The sequence below is a fragment of the Seriola dumerili genome, unplaced genomic scaffold (genome assembly GCF_002260705.1).
Source record: "Seriola dumerili isolate Sdu_G_001 unplaced genomic scaffold, Sdu_1.0 BDQW01001124.1, whole genome shotgun sequence".
Taxonomy (NCBI): domain Eukaryota; kingdom Metazoa; phylum Chordata; class Actinopteri; order Carangiformes; family Carangidae; genus Seriola; species Seriola dumerili.
In genome coordinates, this window is record NW_019175379.1 from 593,840 (window position 1) to 611,686 (window position 17,847).

At 43.4% G+C, this 17,847-nt stretch overlaps 1 protein-coding gene across 7 annotated transcripts in view; it reads right to left on the reverse strand.

Moving 5' to 3' along the window:
* Positions 1-139: 139 nt before the first annotated feature.
* Positions 140-17,847, reverse strand: part of LOC111237826 (sickle tail protein homolog) — a 65,967-nt gene continuing 48,259 nt past the window's right edge. For 2 of the 7 annotated variants that reach the window (XM_022767089.1, XM_022767087.1), the window contains 16 exons: positions 16,521-17,302; positions 14,945-15,049; positions 14,386-14,435; positions 12,312-12,451; positions 11,963-12,138; positions 9,684-9,814; positions 9,165-9,312; positions 8,238-8,724; positions 7,835-8,027; positions 7,439-7,731; positions 7,183-7,344; positions 6,747-6,869; positions 5,308-5,388; positions 3,677-5,197; positions 2,883-3,014; positions 140-1,831 (listed from right to left, as the gene is read on the reverse strand). In XM_022767089.1, the coding sequence (XP_022622810.1) occupies positions 1,298-1,831; positions 2,883-3,014; positions 3,677-5,197; positions 5,308-5,388; positions 6,747-6,869; positions 7,183-7,344; positions 7,439-7,731; positions 7,835-8,027; positions 8,238-8,724; positions 9,165-9,312; positions 9,684-9,814; positions 11,963-12,138; positions 12,312-12,451; positions 14,386-14,435; positions 14,945-15,049; positions 16,521-17,302 (5,058 nt within the window). In that variant the 3' untranslated portion in view covers positions 140-1,297. The remainder of the gene's footprint in view (positions 1,832-2,882; positions 3,015-3,676; positions 5,198-5,307; positions 5,389-6,746; positions 6,870-7,182; positions 7,345-7,438; positions 7,732-7,834; positions 8,028-8,237; positions 8,725-9,164; positions 9,313-9,683; positions 9,815-11,962; positions 12,139-12,311; positions 12,452-14,385; positions 14,436-14,944; positions 15,050-16,520; positions 17,303-17,847) is intronic. The other 5 variants (XM_022767085.1, XM_022767084.1, XM_022767090.1 and 2 more) reach the window with 5 other exon arrangements.

Below are 17,847 nucleotides of genomic sequence, written 5' to 3' on the forward strand. Positions count from 1 at the left end.
ACACACACACACACACACACACACACACACACACACACACACACACACACACACACACACACAAAACCCACACACACAAAAACTCATTTACACAGGAAACCAGAAATTAAAGATAAGAAATTAAAACATTGAAGCTCAATGCCTTACAAGCATGCAAGTCTTTATTTTTGCTACTCCAACACAGTTTTATCTTTACCACATTGCTCCTTTATAGTATGATTTAAAGCTTTACAAAAAGGAGGAGAAAACCAAATATTTACAAAAATCTATCTGTGCAAACACAATTCTTCTTTTACACCACTCTCCTAAAGTATTTGAAAGGCATGCATACAAATAAACTTTGGTATGTTAACAAAACTACTTATTTCCTTAGTAGAAGCATCTATGTACACATGGTAGAACTGATTCATTACTTTTGTTTTTAGTACAGTTTATACTTAGACAACAATACATGTTAACTTAAAAAAAAACACAACCAGCAGTGTATACACTGTGGTCAACACTTCAGCCATCACACCAAGAGAGTGCATGTAAATTTCCCCAAATCTTGTGACTGGGTTAGGCTTGAAGTGAGTCATTGTAAAACAACTTTGGCAAAGAGGCACACTAAAATGAAAACTTGTATTATTCATGATACCAGTTTTACATCTCTGTAAAAGAAATTGGCAGTTCATATGGGTGAGAAATGAGAAAATACTCTCAGAAAACAGAAGTTCAGAATGAGTTCAACTTTAAAATGTCTGTATACGTTATGTATACACTCATAAAAGGCATTTACAAGACTGCTGAATATCTGGCAACACAAGAAATATAGAAGATTAAATATACTATGGTTATTCAATCTCTGGTTTGAAAAATAAAACACAATTTTTACATGGTACTTTGTGATTGTACATCAACTCTATATTCCCTATTCATAGCTACAGCAAGAAAAATAGATTTTCAACACCACGAAAGCCTTCCACTTCAACTACAAAGTGGTAATACTAAATAGTTTTTAGTTCCATTGCAAAATTTTTTACGAGAGCATCTGTTACACCTTCAAGAGAGAATCAAAATCCATGTAAGTATGATCCAAAATTTGAAAATGCAACTCAAAAGGAGATAAAAGCATCGGTGTGAGAATGCCAGTGTCAAATAAAACATGAATTGGGCGAGTGCATCACATAATACTTTTACAAAAACTCTCAAAAATAGAAAAAACAAAACAAAAAAAAACAACAAACCAAAATTATATAAAAGAAAACATGACCAAGTCTACCTGCTATGCAGTAAAGCCAGCGGGGCGATAATGGGGCTAAGTAGTGTCCTTAGCTGCTGTGGATGTTGGGATGCAGGATTTGCCGCTGCTGCCGTTGTGGGACCTGTAGCTGGTGAAGCTGGGGGTGTGTATGGTGCGGATGCTCTTTCCACCTGGGCCCAAAGGTGTGGGCGACAGAGGGGAGGGGGAGGAGGAGGAGGATGAGGAGGAGGAGGAGAATGAAGAGGAGGAGGAGTGCACTCGACCATTCTGAGTCTGCGAGGAGAACGAGAGAGCTTTACCTGTGTGCTGTGAGGGTGTGGGGAGTTTGAGGGATCCGTTAGACAAGGAGGGGATGTGGGAGGAGGGTAGGGAACCGGAACGAGGAGTATGAGAGGACAGGATGGAGGACTTTGTCAAAGAGGAGGAGGAGGAGGAGGAAGGGTTAATGGGATTAGTAGCATCTGAGTTTTGTGCAGACTGGGAGCTGCCTTTAGTAGAGCTAGGATAAAAAGCAGGGATTTTAGAGATGGGTATAGTAGGGGAAGTAGTTTTATGATCCCCTCCCACTCTTTTAGCACTTCCGTTAGCCTGCAAACAGAGATGCCAAAACAGATACTGGTTGTCAAAATAGAAATCTGGTCAAATAATACATATAAAAGGCAAGACGATGTTAAATAAAACTACAAGTTAAACACAGAGAAACACGCTATGACTACACAAACATTAATATTACTATGACACGACTAAAAGACACCAAAAACAACATATACAGAAGCTGTTTCCACTAGGTTACATGAAAGGTGAGACACACTGAACTGAGAGACATGTTACCAAGAAACAGAACACTGCAAAGGTTAGACAGTGCGTTGGCAGACAGGAGGGGCATCTCTACAGACTGCCTGTGTGTTAGAGGAGTTGTTAGGTTTTTATGAAGGGGCTGTGGGGGGAGAGTTCAGAAGGTAGAGCTGCATAGGAGGGCTGGAGAGAGTCAGATATCAGGGTTAGGAGTTTTGAAGAGTGAGAGCAGACAGGGAAAACGTGGGGCAGTATTCCAAGATGGTGAGTTGTGCCGATGTCTTGAGGGTAAGGAAATATATCACCGTGAGGTTAAGAAGCTATGCAGTGATGTTGGGTTTGAGCAGAGGTGCATTGTGAGAAGGGAGGAGCATAGCCAAAAAGTCAGTTAGGTTTGTGTTTTAACATAGCCGTAAGCATCCTGGGAACACTGTTTAGGAACTCAGCTGTGATGGGAATTGGAGATGTGATGACAACTCAGATGATGAGGGGATAGGATTCCACTTTTCTTTGCCATTTTTCCTTTTTTTTTTTTCCTTTTTTTTTTTGTTAAGTCACCAACACAGTGAAGACCATGAGCAGTGTGGACATGCAGAAGCATACAGTACAGTGATGTTATGGGGTAACAGTCAAAAGTCAAACATGCCTTCTTGTCAGAGCAGACTCGAGAGAAACATTAACAGATCCACAGTCGCCACCGTGGTGACTTTATTATTTTTTTTCAAAACACTTGAAATCTCACAGCTTTGGTAGTCTTTTTCCCCCTTATAATACATGCCTCATGTTTTCGATCCCTATATATTCGTTTCCTACAGTCTCTGGTAAGGCCCTACAGTAAAACTACCTGTCGGAACTGCCTCTGAGCGTCCTGCAGTTTTTGCTGTTTTCCTGCTTTGTCAGTAGTACCCGGCGACTGCCTGGACTTCGCAGACAAAGGGACGGGCATCCGACTAGTGGGGGAAGCGACACTGGTGTTCTGCAAGGGGATCCAAACGAAAAACAAAACAAGAAATAAAACAAAAGAAAGGAAAAAAAACACACACCATATAGGAAGTATGAAAAATCAAGGAACTAACAGGTAAAAACAACCTGTTCATTCAACACCTCAATGATCAACACCAGTGAAAGATCATGCACCCCCTGGGACCATAAATCATCAAGTCAATATACATAGTACATGCAGTCAAGAATAAGGAAGACATCAGAGATTAATCATCATGTGAGTGTCTTTGATGATGAATTTGCCACTTGCTGAAAACCTCAGAGTTTTAGCAATGAACTGAAGGAGAAAGATGGTAGCCAGGAACCCAACAAAATGCCACCCCCAATCATGTCACCATGATTTCACAGAGGGAGAAAGCTATGGGGGACATTTCCGACATTTCCAAGCACCTGTGGAGCGGATTAATGATTCTGTAATTTCAGTGGTTAGGGTTGGAGTGAAGGTAGGTTGGAAAAAGAAGGACCCAAAGCCTCCCGGAGCAACAAAAGCTAGAGAGAGACCTGTTGTACGGTGCTGGGGGCACTGGGGACAGTGGCTGTGGAGGTGGTGGTAGTGGTGGTAGTAGTAGGGATGACTACAGGGCGAGGAAGGAGCTGTGGTTTAGTCTTCTTCTGCAAGGAACTTTTGCTGGGTACCTTAGGGCCCGACCCTCTGGAAGTAGGGAGAGAGGAAGACCTCTTCAGTCCCACTCCTTCTGGGCTTTTCCCATTCCCTGCTTTAGCCTCCTCCATAGAGACTGGCTCATCGGGGGAGCGTGGTCCCATCTCACTAATAGTGGTCTCCAGCTGCTTGATGGTCTGCTCCAGGCTGTCCAGTGTCTTGTAGGTGTTCTTCCGGATCTCATCTGTCCTGCAGTGGGACTCGGAGTTCTGCCTCTTTACCACGGCCGAGTTTGTTGCCTTCTGGGTGTCCGCTAAAGATTTTGAACGCGCAATCTCAAATCTCTTTGCTTCTTTGTGCTGCCTGACAGTACCGTCGGATTCCTCCTCGTCTTCATACACAACAACCTGTAGAGTCTTCTTGCCTGACTTGGAGCCTGTACGAATCGCCTGGGTCAGTGCCGCGAACTGTTTCTTAGGGAACTTAAACTTGAACTTCTTCTTACTGTCCTGCTTGGCGTCTCCATTCGACTCCAAGTTTATTCCACTGTCCGTTAGTTCAGATACTGAAGACGAAGATGAGGATGATAAGCTGACATGATCAGCAGTGCCCTGTGAAGAGCCGACCTTTTTGCCATCAACCGTTTCGGTCCCTTCAGCTTTTACCTGCAGCCCACCACTCCTCTCTGTGTCTGACTCCTCACTCTCCTCCTCAATGCGCTCTTCTGCGAGCATCCTATCCAGTTCCTCCTCACATTCAAATATGGTCGACAGGCGCTTGTATGCTGAACGGATGTCCATGGGCTCATCAAAAATGATGATGACGGGCTTCTTGTTGAAGCCATTATCCTGCGGTACAGAGGGACTCGCTGTGGTGTTCCCACGGTTTGCGGCACCACCTACAGTGACTGTCTGCACACTTCCCTTCTTGGCATTGACAAGTTCCTGGTACTCACCACACGATAGGGCCTGAACCTTGGTGTTCGTGATCATAAATGCTATGTTGTCCGGGGGCGGAGGTGCCTCTTCTCCAGGTAGATCAGGACTAAGACTGGCCCCCTCATCATCATCCTCACAGTTAGATTTAGGTGGATCACTGTTCTCACTAGGAGCGTTGTTAGTTGGGGCAACAGAACCTTTAGACACCTCTTTTACAACGCTGGTTGTCGTGGTTTCCATAGGCTTGGATATTATATTCTTACTGGAAGAAACGTGCTCCTGGATGATTTTACTTTTCTTTTCAGTGTTAATTTTGTTGAGGATTTTTCCCTTCTCCATTTCTGCCCTGGTCTTCAAAGATTCGGAGCGCTTAACTTGCTTCTTCGGCAGTTTTAATCCATTCAGTCCCGCAGGCTTAGGTGATATAGGTGGGGGAGATTTGGGTGGCGGAGACTGTGGCTGCTGCTGCTGCTGTTCCTGGCTTGGAGAATTGTCATTAACATTGACATTTGACACCTGTGTTGGAGGTTGTGTGGGCTCTTGGTGTTCGGGGGTTTCCTCTGTTCCTGACGGGGGTGGATGATCTTTAGGAATCTGGCCAGTCACATAGTATATGACCTGTGATTGTGGAATTAAATCAGATAGTTATTATTCAAAAAACTTCCACACTCTAGGATATAAACTAAATATACATGAATATAGTGTCAATGATCAAAAGGCACACATACCCCTTGGCTCTGTCGCATAGTAGTATTCCCATTTTCATCTGTGTCTGGATCTTTATCCACTCGACTGGGCTCTGAGCTCTGCTAGGACAGTGCGTGAGGGAATAATATTACTGTGCAACTGGTGTGCCAGGTTGCTGTGGATTAACTGTGATTTCACATACATGACTGTTGTAGCATCCATGATTGGGCAATTACCTTGTATAAGACAACAGTAAAATATTTACAGTATTTACTGCTCAGATTTACTTCAGTTTCATAGCGCATGAGATCACTTTTAAATGCTGTTCGGATATAAATGCCGTATATCAACGTGCATGCAGGGCAAATATATAGATTCAGCTTTTTAAAAGCTAATACTATAAGCTTTTATTTCGTTATTCAAAGCTAAACCCTGCCTGTTCAGCCTTTAGTTTTTGCACATGCCAAAGCTGTTTTTATTTGTCTCTGGTCTCTAGAGTTTATTCTAAATACATCCTATTTCCTGTCTTGTTCAGGCGGTATGTACTACTGATATGCAAATGACTTCTCATACTATTTTCATCTCTGTGAGATAACTTAGCAACAGTCATTGCGAAATTACTGAAAAGTGCCATCTTTAATGTTTTATTATTTACAGTAGCTACTACCACTCTAATTCCTACTCAGACAGTTATATGACATGTTTTAAAAGCTTGGCTGTAATTTAGTCAAATTAGTTGCACTTGAACATACCTGTCCTCTTTTGTCATATAAAAAAAAAAAACATTATTTACTGTTTAACCTAAATGTTAAAAAATTAAAGGGCTGTGTTGGTTATATAGGTGTAAAGCTGGGAAAGCAAATTGAGGTAAAGTTGTGCAAAGACAAAGAGAAACAGAGAAGTAATTCCCCAGAAAAGTACAAGTAAGGGAGAGGAGCATGCAAAGTGGCCAGACTGACCTCTAGTGAACCAAGTCTGCAAAAACAGGTTGTGTCCACAAAGTGAGTTTTGACTACAATGTTTCTCTCAATTGTCAATCTTTTTAAGAAATATCTGTTCTGTTGATTTTGTATGAAGACATGTCATTAAAGAAAGACACAAGACGATTTAATTGCCTGTAGAATACAGTGCCGAGGTCTTTATTGATTTGGAGAAAATGACAAGTGATAATTAAATCAGTGGCAAAACACATCATTGTCTGGTCCAGACGCACAAAAGACACAGCATCTTTTCAGAGGCTTCATTTTATGCAGACTTAATCCTGAAAATTCAAGCTGTGATATCCGGCAGAATCAAAAGAGGGAAGGAAAACGAGGCGGTAAGAAAAGGAGCTTTTTGGAGGCGGCTGTTACAGGTTTCTCTCGAGCCAAAGCAAGGGTGCAAGAGTTGTAGAAGGGTTAAGATACAGCCATCGATTGTATCAGACAGTTGGCAGAGGCAGGCAGTTAGCTGGGTAGCTGCACGGCGATGTATATTTTACCTTTTTCTCTTTGAGGGGCAACATGGCCCCTGGTCTTAGTTCTCTGATTTGCGGTTCAATTCGAGTGGTGGGCTCTACCAAATTTTTCACCCCTACATCCTTAACTGTGCACTTCTGGAAAACCTGAAGAGTGGGGAAAGGTGAAGGGGGGTGGGGGGTGGGGACAAGGATTTTGGGGAGGGAAGGAGTTTGAGAGTCTTCACCACGGCCACAACCATAAAACCCCACACCTGACAAAATTAGATTTCAAATGGCAGCTGTCAGTGGCCATCCTTTGCCACTACTGAGGAAGTCAGCAACCATGGGAAGAAATGATAGGCAACCCACTCCCACAATGCAGAATGCGGCAAAATCAAGGACACCTGAATAGACCCATCAACTGTGTGTGTTTGGGGGAGTGTTTGTGGAAGTGTTTGAGTGTACAGGTGCATCTAACCTGGAGCTCTGCCATGATCTTGTCCCCTTCATCCTCCTCTTCTCTGGTGACAGAAGCAGTAACGGGGGGAGGGGTAGCGGGCTTCGGCTTGGTCTCTGGTGGAACCTTGGGCTGGGTGGGCTTGGGCTGGGGAGTGGGAGGCGGGACCTCCTCTTCACCCTCCTGTAAGAAGTGATGTCATTGATACCATTCTCACATCTGCATCATAAGCCGCAGCTGCTGTTCGACCACATTTCACAAACATTACCAAACTGACCTGAGCCGAGACAGACTCCTTCCTGCTGGTGTAGACCACCTCACCAGAGCGTGTGGTGGTCATGCCTGAGCTCGAGGTGGGGTAGGTCTTCCTCGGAGGAGGTGGTGGTGGTGGTGACTTGCTGGACTTTTCAGACCCTTGCTTGGTAAAACCGTCAGTGGGCGCCGGCTTGGTGGCAGTCTTGGAGTGTCTCTCCAGAGCGGGCTTGGCTGGTTTCTCCGTCAAAGGCTTCGGAAGTTTTTCAGGCCCCTTTTTGGCTGGTTTGTCAGAGTCAGGCTCAGACTGGGGCTCTTCTGTCACACAGACCAATGAAGTTTTATAAGAAGAAATAATTAAAAGTGTGTCCATATTTCTTTTTTTCTTTTTTTTTAAGTAACATTTGTGTTAGATTTGTACCTGAAGTTGCCTCCACAGGATTGTGGATGTCTGCTTGTTCTCCGCTGGCAGCAGGTGCTGGGTTCTCTTCTACCTCTAGACTGGGAATGCCCTTCATCATGTTGGCCTGGGCTTCTTGGAGGATCTTCTCAAACTCTTTTCCATCGTAGTGACCCATGTTCTGCCTTCTCTCTTCCCACTCCTTCTCTGCTGCCTACAAGTTGCAGAGAAGGACAAAGAAAGATAGAAAAATACAAATAGGTTTTCTGTTTCTGAGTTAGAAGAGTGAAGGAATGTTATTCCTGAGACAAAAAAAACAAAACAGAACAAACTACAATAGTATAAAATAAAGCAGTTCAGAGTGGTTTGATATTTACAGGATGCTAATGAGAGAGTTTGACCCTGGCCAGGTGACATATCATACCTCTATGGACATAGCTCTGTTTTTGCTCTTGTCATGACTGCTCTGCAGCTCCTCTATGACAAGATCCTGGTTGCCATTATTCACTGGGTTCCCTTGTGCCTTCTTATGACGGGCGGGACTTGGTGGATCCGAGGATGCACCCTTGGGAGATTCTCGGCCTTGACTCTTGCTTGCATTGGGACACGGAACCTGAGTGGGGTTGGGGGTAAGCGGGGGACTGGGCTGAGCAGTAAGGGCTGCAGACTGCTGGGACTGCTGCATGTGGACCGGGGAGCTCTGGACATGATGGATGACCACTGGGGAGGAAGGCATCACCCCTGATTTGATGGTGGAGTTCTGGAGCTCCGGTGGGGCTGCGGTGGAGGTAGGCTGGACTGATATTGGGGGAGCTTCGGCAGGGGTCTCTACTGCGGCTGCTGAAAGGCTGTTATCCACTGGGATATTAGCAGAAGGATCAGGGCCCCTTTGAGAACCCTCAGTGGCATGTCTGCAGAGAGAAGGGAAACACTTTGGATTACAAACCACATAGAAAACACTGGGTTTCTACATGGTTTTCCAAGAGAGTCATGGGGAGAGAGAGAGAGAAAAGTCTAGAGTGAGTGTGGTATCTGTGACATATTAAAATGGAAATGAGGTTCTGCAGTGTCCACCAAATTAATTCACTTATCGGTTCAGTGAAGACGATGGAAGTAAATCAAACTGGACGCCGTACTCCTCTGTCCACACAGACTGACCTCTTTGATGGGATGAGGGCCGGCTTGCCAGTATAATCAAACAGTACAATCTCCCACATCTCAGACCTCTGTGAGAAGCTCTGCAGAGTGCTTTTTGTTTTCATCTCACTCTCAGCCACCGCACCCTAGCGACCTCGTCTCCTGATCCCTACTTTATCTCCTTTGACATTTATTTATTTATTTATTTTTTTACCTTCTCAGACTGCTGAGTGTGTCAGTCAAGCTCTTGACCCTTTTCAGCATGCTGTCCAGTTTATGAGGCTCCTCCTTCAAAAACTTGACGGCTTCCACTTCCACCCTGAGCACGGCCCGCATCCTGGTTTGTAATGCCGGGAACTCTCCTGATGACAAACGTGCATGCATTGCTTTCAATATTATCACTTATCTTCTTTCAGTGGAATTTTATGGTGCTATGATCTTTCCGTGATATTCTACTACAAATTAATAATTAAATATTTATGTCCTTGTTTTACACTTCCTTGTTAGGTCTCATGTAATGGACTATTTTACTCTGTTTTTGCATACATATGACATCTTATAACATTTCATATCGGAAAATATCCTATAAAAATACTGATTGCCAAGAGCTCAGTCTGTTAATTAAATAAGACAGTAACTTAGAAGAACCCATCTGATATGTCTGACACATTAGTTATTAGTAATTATTAGATTTAGATTTTCTCAGTAGTAATTGTATTCTCTGTAGTCTTACCTTTGAGCCCTGCCAGAGATTCTCCCACCTTCCTCAGAGTCACCGCTCCCTCTTCCACATCCTTCAGGGTCACCACTCTGTGTGTCGCTGCTGAGTCCTTCTGCAGAGAGCCGACATACTGCTCCAGCTCACTGCACAAACAGAACAAACCAAAACAAACCAAAACAAAAAAAAAAAAAAAACAGCACAGTGGGAAGGACAAAGAATTTAGAGCTTGAGAGAAACAAGTTTTTCAGTACAAAGAAAGTTGACTTTAAGGCAATGGAGAGAACATATCTGACTGACTTCTTCCCCCATGAAATAAATAATTATTTATTATATTCATAGGATGAAACATTTTAATTATACTTTAAGTTCTGTTTTTGTTACTGATATACTGACATTTATGTTCCAGGGCGTGTTTTTAATGTGGGGAAAAAGACAGAAAAAGAGACATTCACATAACTATTACTCTATACAAACACCAGGGGGCAGGACACAATCACTTATCTTAAAGATCATACAGTGTGGTTGGGCAAAGGTGAGAGCAGACTTAGGAATATTAACCGTAAAAGTAAAAAAGAGAATTATAAATTGTAAAATATGTACAAGAATTAACAATGAGAGTAAACCTTCCCACTGTGCACTGCACTTCCCTGTCTAAATGAAACTGCTTAGACTAGACTGGATTGGAACCGTGCCCGAAACCACAAATGTTTACATACTGAATGAGGGCTTATTTGTGACAGAGACACTTCCTCACAGAGAAAACATACCACGCAGCTTCGCAGCCATCCCGGTGCTCGAGAAAACTGGCTACTCCATGGGGAAATGTGCCAAACGATAACATTGTGTGCGGTGTGGGATTGCATGAGAGGGGCTAAAATGGTGTTTCATTGTGGCCAGGTACCCTTGAGAAACACTCTTTTATAGAAGTCCCCTAAAGGGAGTGGGAAAGGCAAGAAGGAGGCTGTGTCATAAATGCCCTCCTATGTTAAGGCCTGTTGGTAATGGGAATGATGATGGGAAAATTCCAGCTGACGAGAAAGGAAACAAAAACTAATTTTTTATCAAACCTCCCACAGATAAAAAGATACAGTATTTCATCATAATATACATCACTGTGTGTCAGAGCATAAGAGGTTCACAGACGCTCTAATGAAGTACTTAAGATAGCATTTGTTTGATGAATCATCATCAATCATATTCTCTTTCATATGCGGTAAATTACTGTTATGGACTGAAATTTACAGTATGGGATCCCACACATGTGACTTAAGATGAGAATAGCTTGAAGCACTGTAGCTGTTGAGATAAAAACTGACTTGAGAGTAAGTTTGTGGATAAATGCTCAGTTTTTTTGTTCTGTGGAGGCTTTGTCACCATCATCAGTGCTCTCCACTGACAATAACAAACCATCCTATTTAATACTCCTGAGACTAATTTGTTTGCTTTCTTTCTCAAGTCATCCTGTCCTTGGATTACTAGCAAACTATTCCACATAGTACCAGTTGCACAATTTAGTAGTGAGCCTTGTTGCTACAGTTATAAAATGTTTAAAAAAAAAAAAGAAAAGGTGTCATCATAGGTCAATCCTCTTGAGGGTGCAGTGCTTTTCACACCACATTCTCCTTAAAGCCAAGCAGCACTAATAACCTAAGACTTATTCAAAGTGCCAGCAGCCATGTTCTGCCAACTTACAACTGCCTACAGTAGATACCAAGGGTAACTGAGAGTTTAATCCACCTACTTCCGCCTTGTTCATTTCCCAGCCTCTATGATCTGCTATCATTGTGTTCATTGGAGCGTAAGTTCACCGCTATCTAGCAAGACAACACTGTTTGACCTTGCCTGTAAACATCCAAATAAAATTACTGCTCCCTGTTGGCAAGAAGCTGCAAGTGAATTAAAATAAGAGCAGAGCAGTGAGTAATTACTCCACAGTTGAGTCCATTGTTCTAGACTGCTGTCTGTGAGAGGCAGGCACTGCTTGCCTGTATAAACCTGTGGGCTGTAATTTGGAGGGCGTTGGTTTGTCAAAGAGTTTAGGATTGAATAGCTCAGGTGAGCTGGTAAAAATGAAGCCTTTTGGGGATTTCCTATAAATGGAAGCACCTTGACTGGAGCCACATGGGTGTGTACTGAATCAGCTTTAATTCTTGTCCAAGACTCTCATGAAAGGAATTAAAACCACTAACAGTAAACATTCAGTAATGAATGCAAACAACCACATCCACCCTGACATATGAAACATAACGCCTGCTGTGGAAGTAAATCAGTCAATTTTTGAACAGCCTTACCCGAGTTGTGTAAGGACACGCTCCTCCAGTCCCAAGTACTTGTGCCTGTCCTCTTCTACCAAAGTTCTCTGCCTCTGGACTGGGTCCTCGAGACGCCGCATGGCCTCTGCGAGTTTAACACTGATTTCCTGTTCTGCCCGCTTCAGCTGAACCCGTAATGCCTCCTGGTTCTGGAGCTGAACGGAAACACACAGTGGAATGTGATATTGCAGGACCCGCACTACCAAACCAACATGCAGAGCTTCTGAGATGTCATTCTGGTGCACACTCCCTCACATGCATGCACGCAGGTGGACATCTGAACAGACCACCACATTTTAAATCAATTTAAAGGACATAGAGGTCTTGCCTGCAGCTGTCTCATCTGATGGAGTTGCATCCTGAGGTCAGAAACATTCTTCCTGAACTGCAGGAGGTTGACTTTGAGAGGAACTGAGCCCTTGTCTGATAGGGCTGCACTGCTTTTGGGAGCCAAGACTGGGGAACCACCTGGGCCAGGAAAAAAAAAAAAACACAAAGTTGAAGTTTGTTTCCTGAAAAATCTTACCCAAGTAATACATAAAACAAGAATATGTTCATTTATATGCACATGCTGAAACCTTAAGAACGCCTTGGAGACATCACAGGTCATAACAACTCGTATTGTTGCAGTAAAGCAGAAATTATACCTAAAATTATTGCACAGGCATGTCAAAAAAAGTAAAAGGATGATTCTCCCCTTAGAGGGAGTAGGGTGAGTTGTTCTTTTCCAAACCTCACTCCGTCATCCTGTCTGACTTTCCTCTACAAATTATTGGTTAGACTGTACACGTCTGCATACACATTTTCCCTGCTAACACACTGGTCTTAGTTAATGTTCCTAATGTTTAGTGATGACTGCCTGGACTCTCCCTCTCTCTGTGGTTTCCTTTTCCCTGCACAATAAGTAGAGATATACTGACACTCACATTGGCTGCACCTCTGAAATGTCTGTCAACCGATTTTTGACATTTCAGTCATCGCCAGAGATGGAGAAAAGGTTGAAACCATGGAAACCGAGGGAACTAATATTTGTGGTTTGGGCGCGAGGCCCCAAATGGTCAACAACAATAAATTTAATTCAGCCCACTTTCAGAAACTCCAGCATGAGCTTTGACTTAAGTGCCATCTAGGGCATCTAAAAAGGAGGGGATAATCACCTAAATCAATCCAATCTAAATTTCCTCAGACTTCACCATTAAAGGGTCCACTCAAATTACAAAAGAATATTCTGCCACTTTGCCCTAGGAACAAGCTTTAACAGTTTTCTTGGGTACTATTTTATTCCAAGGTCTGAAAAGACATTAGTGTTGGATTTTGTTTTAACTGTCATTTTTCAAAGCCGTGAGCACTACAAATGAAATTTCAATATCACATTCACTGAAGTGGATTTGAGGCATAAATCTCAAAAGATGGATATCTCAAAACATGGACAAAATAAAACCAAAACTATCTGCATGGCTGGATAGTGAGAAATATTTGTTTTGTGTTGAAGCAATTCTTCAACCTCAAAGACATGAGGTCCATTAAAGAAGGTAGTGTCTCCACTGAGTAACACAATAGGTCAGGGAATGTTCAGAGTGCTATTTAAACTGCTGGGGCAGTAAAAGAACAAACCTTTGTCTTGATAATCCCAAAATTTATTTGCTGCGTCTACCTGACAGCTGCCCAGACCTGAAGTACAGGTTACAATGCACACTGCTGGTTGTGCTTTACGCCTCCGGGACACAATGTGAAGTGCACTCTGTGTGGTAACGATGAGGAAAAATCTGAGGGATGGCCCAAAAAAAATAAACAGCGCCACTAATTTCTCACGTTTGATGTGGGGGCAGTCCGACCAGATCAAAGAGAACACAGTAACTTCTCTGACGTTTTGAAGATTCACTCAAGCACAACATGACATGTAAATCCCTCTGAATGCTGCACATGAGGTTAGTCATGAGACACGAGATTAACTCTCAAGACACATAAATAGCGTTGTGTTTTCTCGCTGCCACTGGTGAGTTTGCAGATCTTTTTTTTATCAAACCTAGATCTAGCCGGAGACCGCTGCAGAGCAGAGATTGAATCGCTGAATCATCTTGGCAGGCTTGAGAACTAATAGCGCCTTGTTTTAAGAAGTGCTTTGAGGGGTTTGTGTTAGCTCTGCTGGCTCTTGTCTCTTAACTCCTATTAAACTGAATGTACAGGGAGGAAGGGGGGGGGGGACATTGTGAGGAAATATGAACCGATGACAAGCAAAGAAGCCTGACTTTGTTTTGCCTCCCTCCAACACTGCTCATTGCGGACTGTTGACTGACACTGCTGTGCAAGGCTTGTCTGCACAAGACATTATGGCGCTTAAACTATTATAAAAAAGAAAAAAAAAAAGTAATGAAATTGCACAGAGTAACACTGATACTAACCTGAGCTATGTGCGCTGTGGGCTGGAGATGATGTCTTTGGTGGTCTCTCACTGCAGCCAGAGAAAAATTCATAAGGGCAGAATTTTGATAGTGAAAAAACAGCATTTTTTGGACACTTTAGATTTACAGGTTAGTATTAGTAAGAACAAACACATTACAACCAAGTATGATGGGAAAGAGTGACAAAACCAGAGAGGTTAAAATGATGTTAATGATGTTAACAAGCTTCATCACAGGAACGTACAAATTCACTGCAGTCACAGACCCTTTAACTGTCGAGCAAACATTAACACAAGGTCTCCACAGTGAAGATCAAAATGCAAAGAGTTGAAATGCAGCCAGATAAACCATACATAGTGGCCTTTTATCTAAAGAGCAAATCATTTCAATATCAGATTCACAGCCTAACTTATTTCCTCTTCACCAGATGCTATTTAACCAGTTTGATATCGCCATTATAGAAGGGATGCTTTATCTTTCCTCCTCTGGCTGGAGCGCCAGGCTTTTCATTTGAAATTTCCCCTGATGCCTCACTCTGTCCTATACTGTGATTGCTTACCTTAGAGGCTCCTTGGTGCCACTAGTGTTTGGCCCCTTTAAAAGTGCATGCTGAACAAGACCAGTCAAGCTGGCAATCTGTTGCTCCATAGCCTTCATTCGCTCTCTGCAGAAACATCAGAAAATTCTACTTTCAACACTGAGGCCTAGTGGAAGTCACAGCTGCCACTCGAGCAAACATTCGCTCAGAATGGAAATGGGGTCTGTAACAGAATAATTAATTGTTTTTGATTACCTGACCATAAATCTTTTTTGTTATTCTGTGGGTGGATTACACAGCTGATATTTGTTTTGCAACTGATTAGCAATTAGCCATTATTGCCTTTGGTCAAATAAATAGTTTCTCAATTCCAGCAGTGCAACAGCACTTGACTAAGTCTCAAAACAAAAAGAAAAAGCTTGAGTCCAAACCCTGAGGTTGACAGTGAGGATGCTTAAGTCATATTCATTTTTTTTTTTTTTTTTTTAAATAACACAACAGTGTGTTATAAAAAATACACAGCCTTAAGACAGCCAAACACCTGAGAGGTGAGGAGGGGACCTTACTGAGATTGCTTGGTAAACCTAGAGGTTGGAAAAGGGAACAACTTTAGTTTTCAGATGTCATCATTTATCTTGAGGAAAGACACAGGGAGGTGGGGTGGGGGGGTGGTCCTGTGGTTTTAGCTGAGCTATAGACAATAGTGAGACACAAGACCTATGTGAACACAACAATGCCTAACCTCAGTGTCATACAGCATATCTCACATGAATACATTCTATGACAGCAAGCGAGAGCACTGGATGTTTATTTTGAAAGCGCTTTTCCCAATCAAATTCCTCCGTTCTTTTGCCAGATTCTTAGGGCATTTCTAATGGGGGGGGGGGGGCTGCCCAGGTGGTCCAGCCTGATCTGTTTGACTGATTGGGCCATTTCAAATACTTATTCGACCTGGTCAATATTTTCTTTGGTATTCCAAGGTATGCACATAAACCCTGTAACGTCCCTGTTGCTCAAACCACATTTGCCTGGGTAAGTGGCGAGCACCCCTCTTTCCCTCTGCCTATGTTTATGTGAGACAAACCCTAAACCCAGGTACCAAAATTAATACTGGATTATCCAAACTGAATAGACTCTACTGAGGGATTTTTGTTAGTACAATAGTCACAGAGTAACAGAAACATTTACAATGGGCTAATGGGGTTTTCAGATACTATCCTGTTTCAGTGTCTGGGTCTATACGCTCTAGAATAATTAACATCGTGAGCTTCCAGAGTTTAAATAGAGACTGTGAAAACAATGGTCAGATATCAGAGCTGGTTTTATAAACAAACCAAACTGGTGCATAATCATGTGCATTAGTCCGTTGTACTTAATGTGCAGATCATGGCGCTTAGGACAGTGAGAGGGCAGGTTATATTCTTATCTTCAGTCATGAATGATGAAACAGTCAGAGCCAGGGATTGAAAATCAGCCGCTCATGGTTAGGGTGAAACTGGGATGCAGAGTTAGTCCATGCTCCCATGCAAGGTCTTAATCCTTATTCGAACAATCCAACCAGCCTATTTTATACCATGTCCAGACCCCTGAGCCTTACCGTGTCTGATGGTCATTGGCAGGTGGAATGGGCCCCTGGAGATGACCTGGCAGGTCTGAAACCACAGGTGATCCCATGTTGTTCCGAGCCTTGGTCCCCGTTACTTCCTCCTTCCTGAAGGACTGGCGCACTGGTGAGCTTCTCTCCATGGTAACTCCATGAGGTGGAACGCCATGAGGAGGCCCGCCATGGATGTCAATCATCCGTACCTCAGCCATCCGGTGAGGGGATGGGGGAGGAGTCTTGGAGCCCAGAGTAGGCAGCTGGCTGTTTCTGGACTTCTGCCTGTACAGAGAGGGGTGATCCATAGTGTCTGTGGGACTGGGCCCACTGTAAGAGCCTGTGGAGCGGATGGAGGCACGGTGAAATCCCCCCATGCCATGCTCTGGACCATCAAGCCCAGGGTTGGGGTGCGGTCCATGGGCGGTAGCCATGCTCATCCGTCCCTCCTGGAGCAGGTATGGATCTGCATACAACCCCTCATTTCCCCTGCTCAGACTGTGGCTCTTCCCCCCCATGTCCTCATCTGGCTTGACGTCCCGTCTCTCCAGGATGGCGCTGGGACAGGGCGAGATGGAGCGCGCTGGAGGGTTGGCATTAGACAGTCGGTCCCTAGGGATGGTGGCGCTGCCAGGTATGGAGCCCTGCCGTGGGCCAAATGGGATTCTGGAGGGGGACGGGGGCATGGAGTGGGGAGATGGGGGGAGTGTACCCTGCATTGGATGATGTGTTGGGGGACCCATGGGGGGTTGTCTCAGAGGGTGCTGTCCATCACTGTGCATCTAGACAATTACAAAAGCATATTTTTAACATTTACAAACATAACTGGATTTATTACTACTTGAAAATACTGCAATTCCCTTATCTTGAGGATTAGTCAATACACCAGACTGCATAGTTGTTCCTGCTTGAGAGCTCTAGCAACTGTTTATTTTGTATATATCCTGTATTTCTGGACTGCAGTTGCCCTTGAAACAAAAACATCCATCTAACTCAGTTTACACTGTTGCTTTTCAAAGGAAATACACTGTCAGCAAATTTTTCCAGAAGCAGAAAATAGTTACTTGCACTGCTACTATCCCCGGGTACACATAGCATTTCACTCAAAGTCCTGGTTATTATACCCACAGGCTTCTATAAAACAATATTACAACGTATGAACACAAGGTTCTTGTCTGTAGTTTTTTTATCAGGGTCTCTGGGAGATGAATTGCTCTCTTTCTCGCTTTCTAAAAGTTTTCATGTGCACCTCCCGGGCTAAAAGGTAGCTGGTTCATTTGCAACAAGATCTGTCTGGCATCGTCTAATTAAACAGTCAGCTTATCTG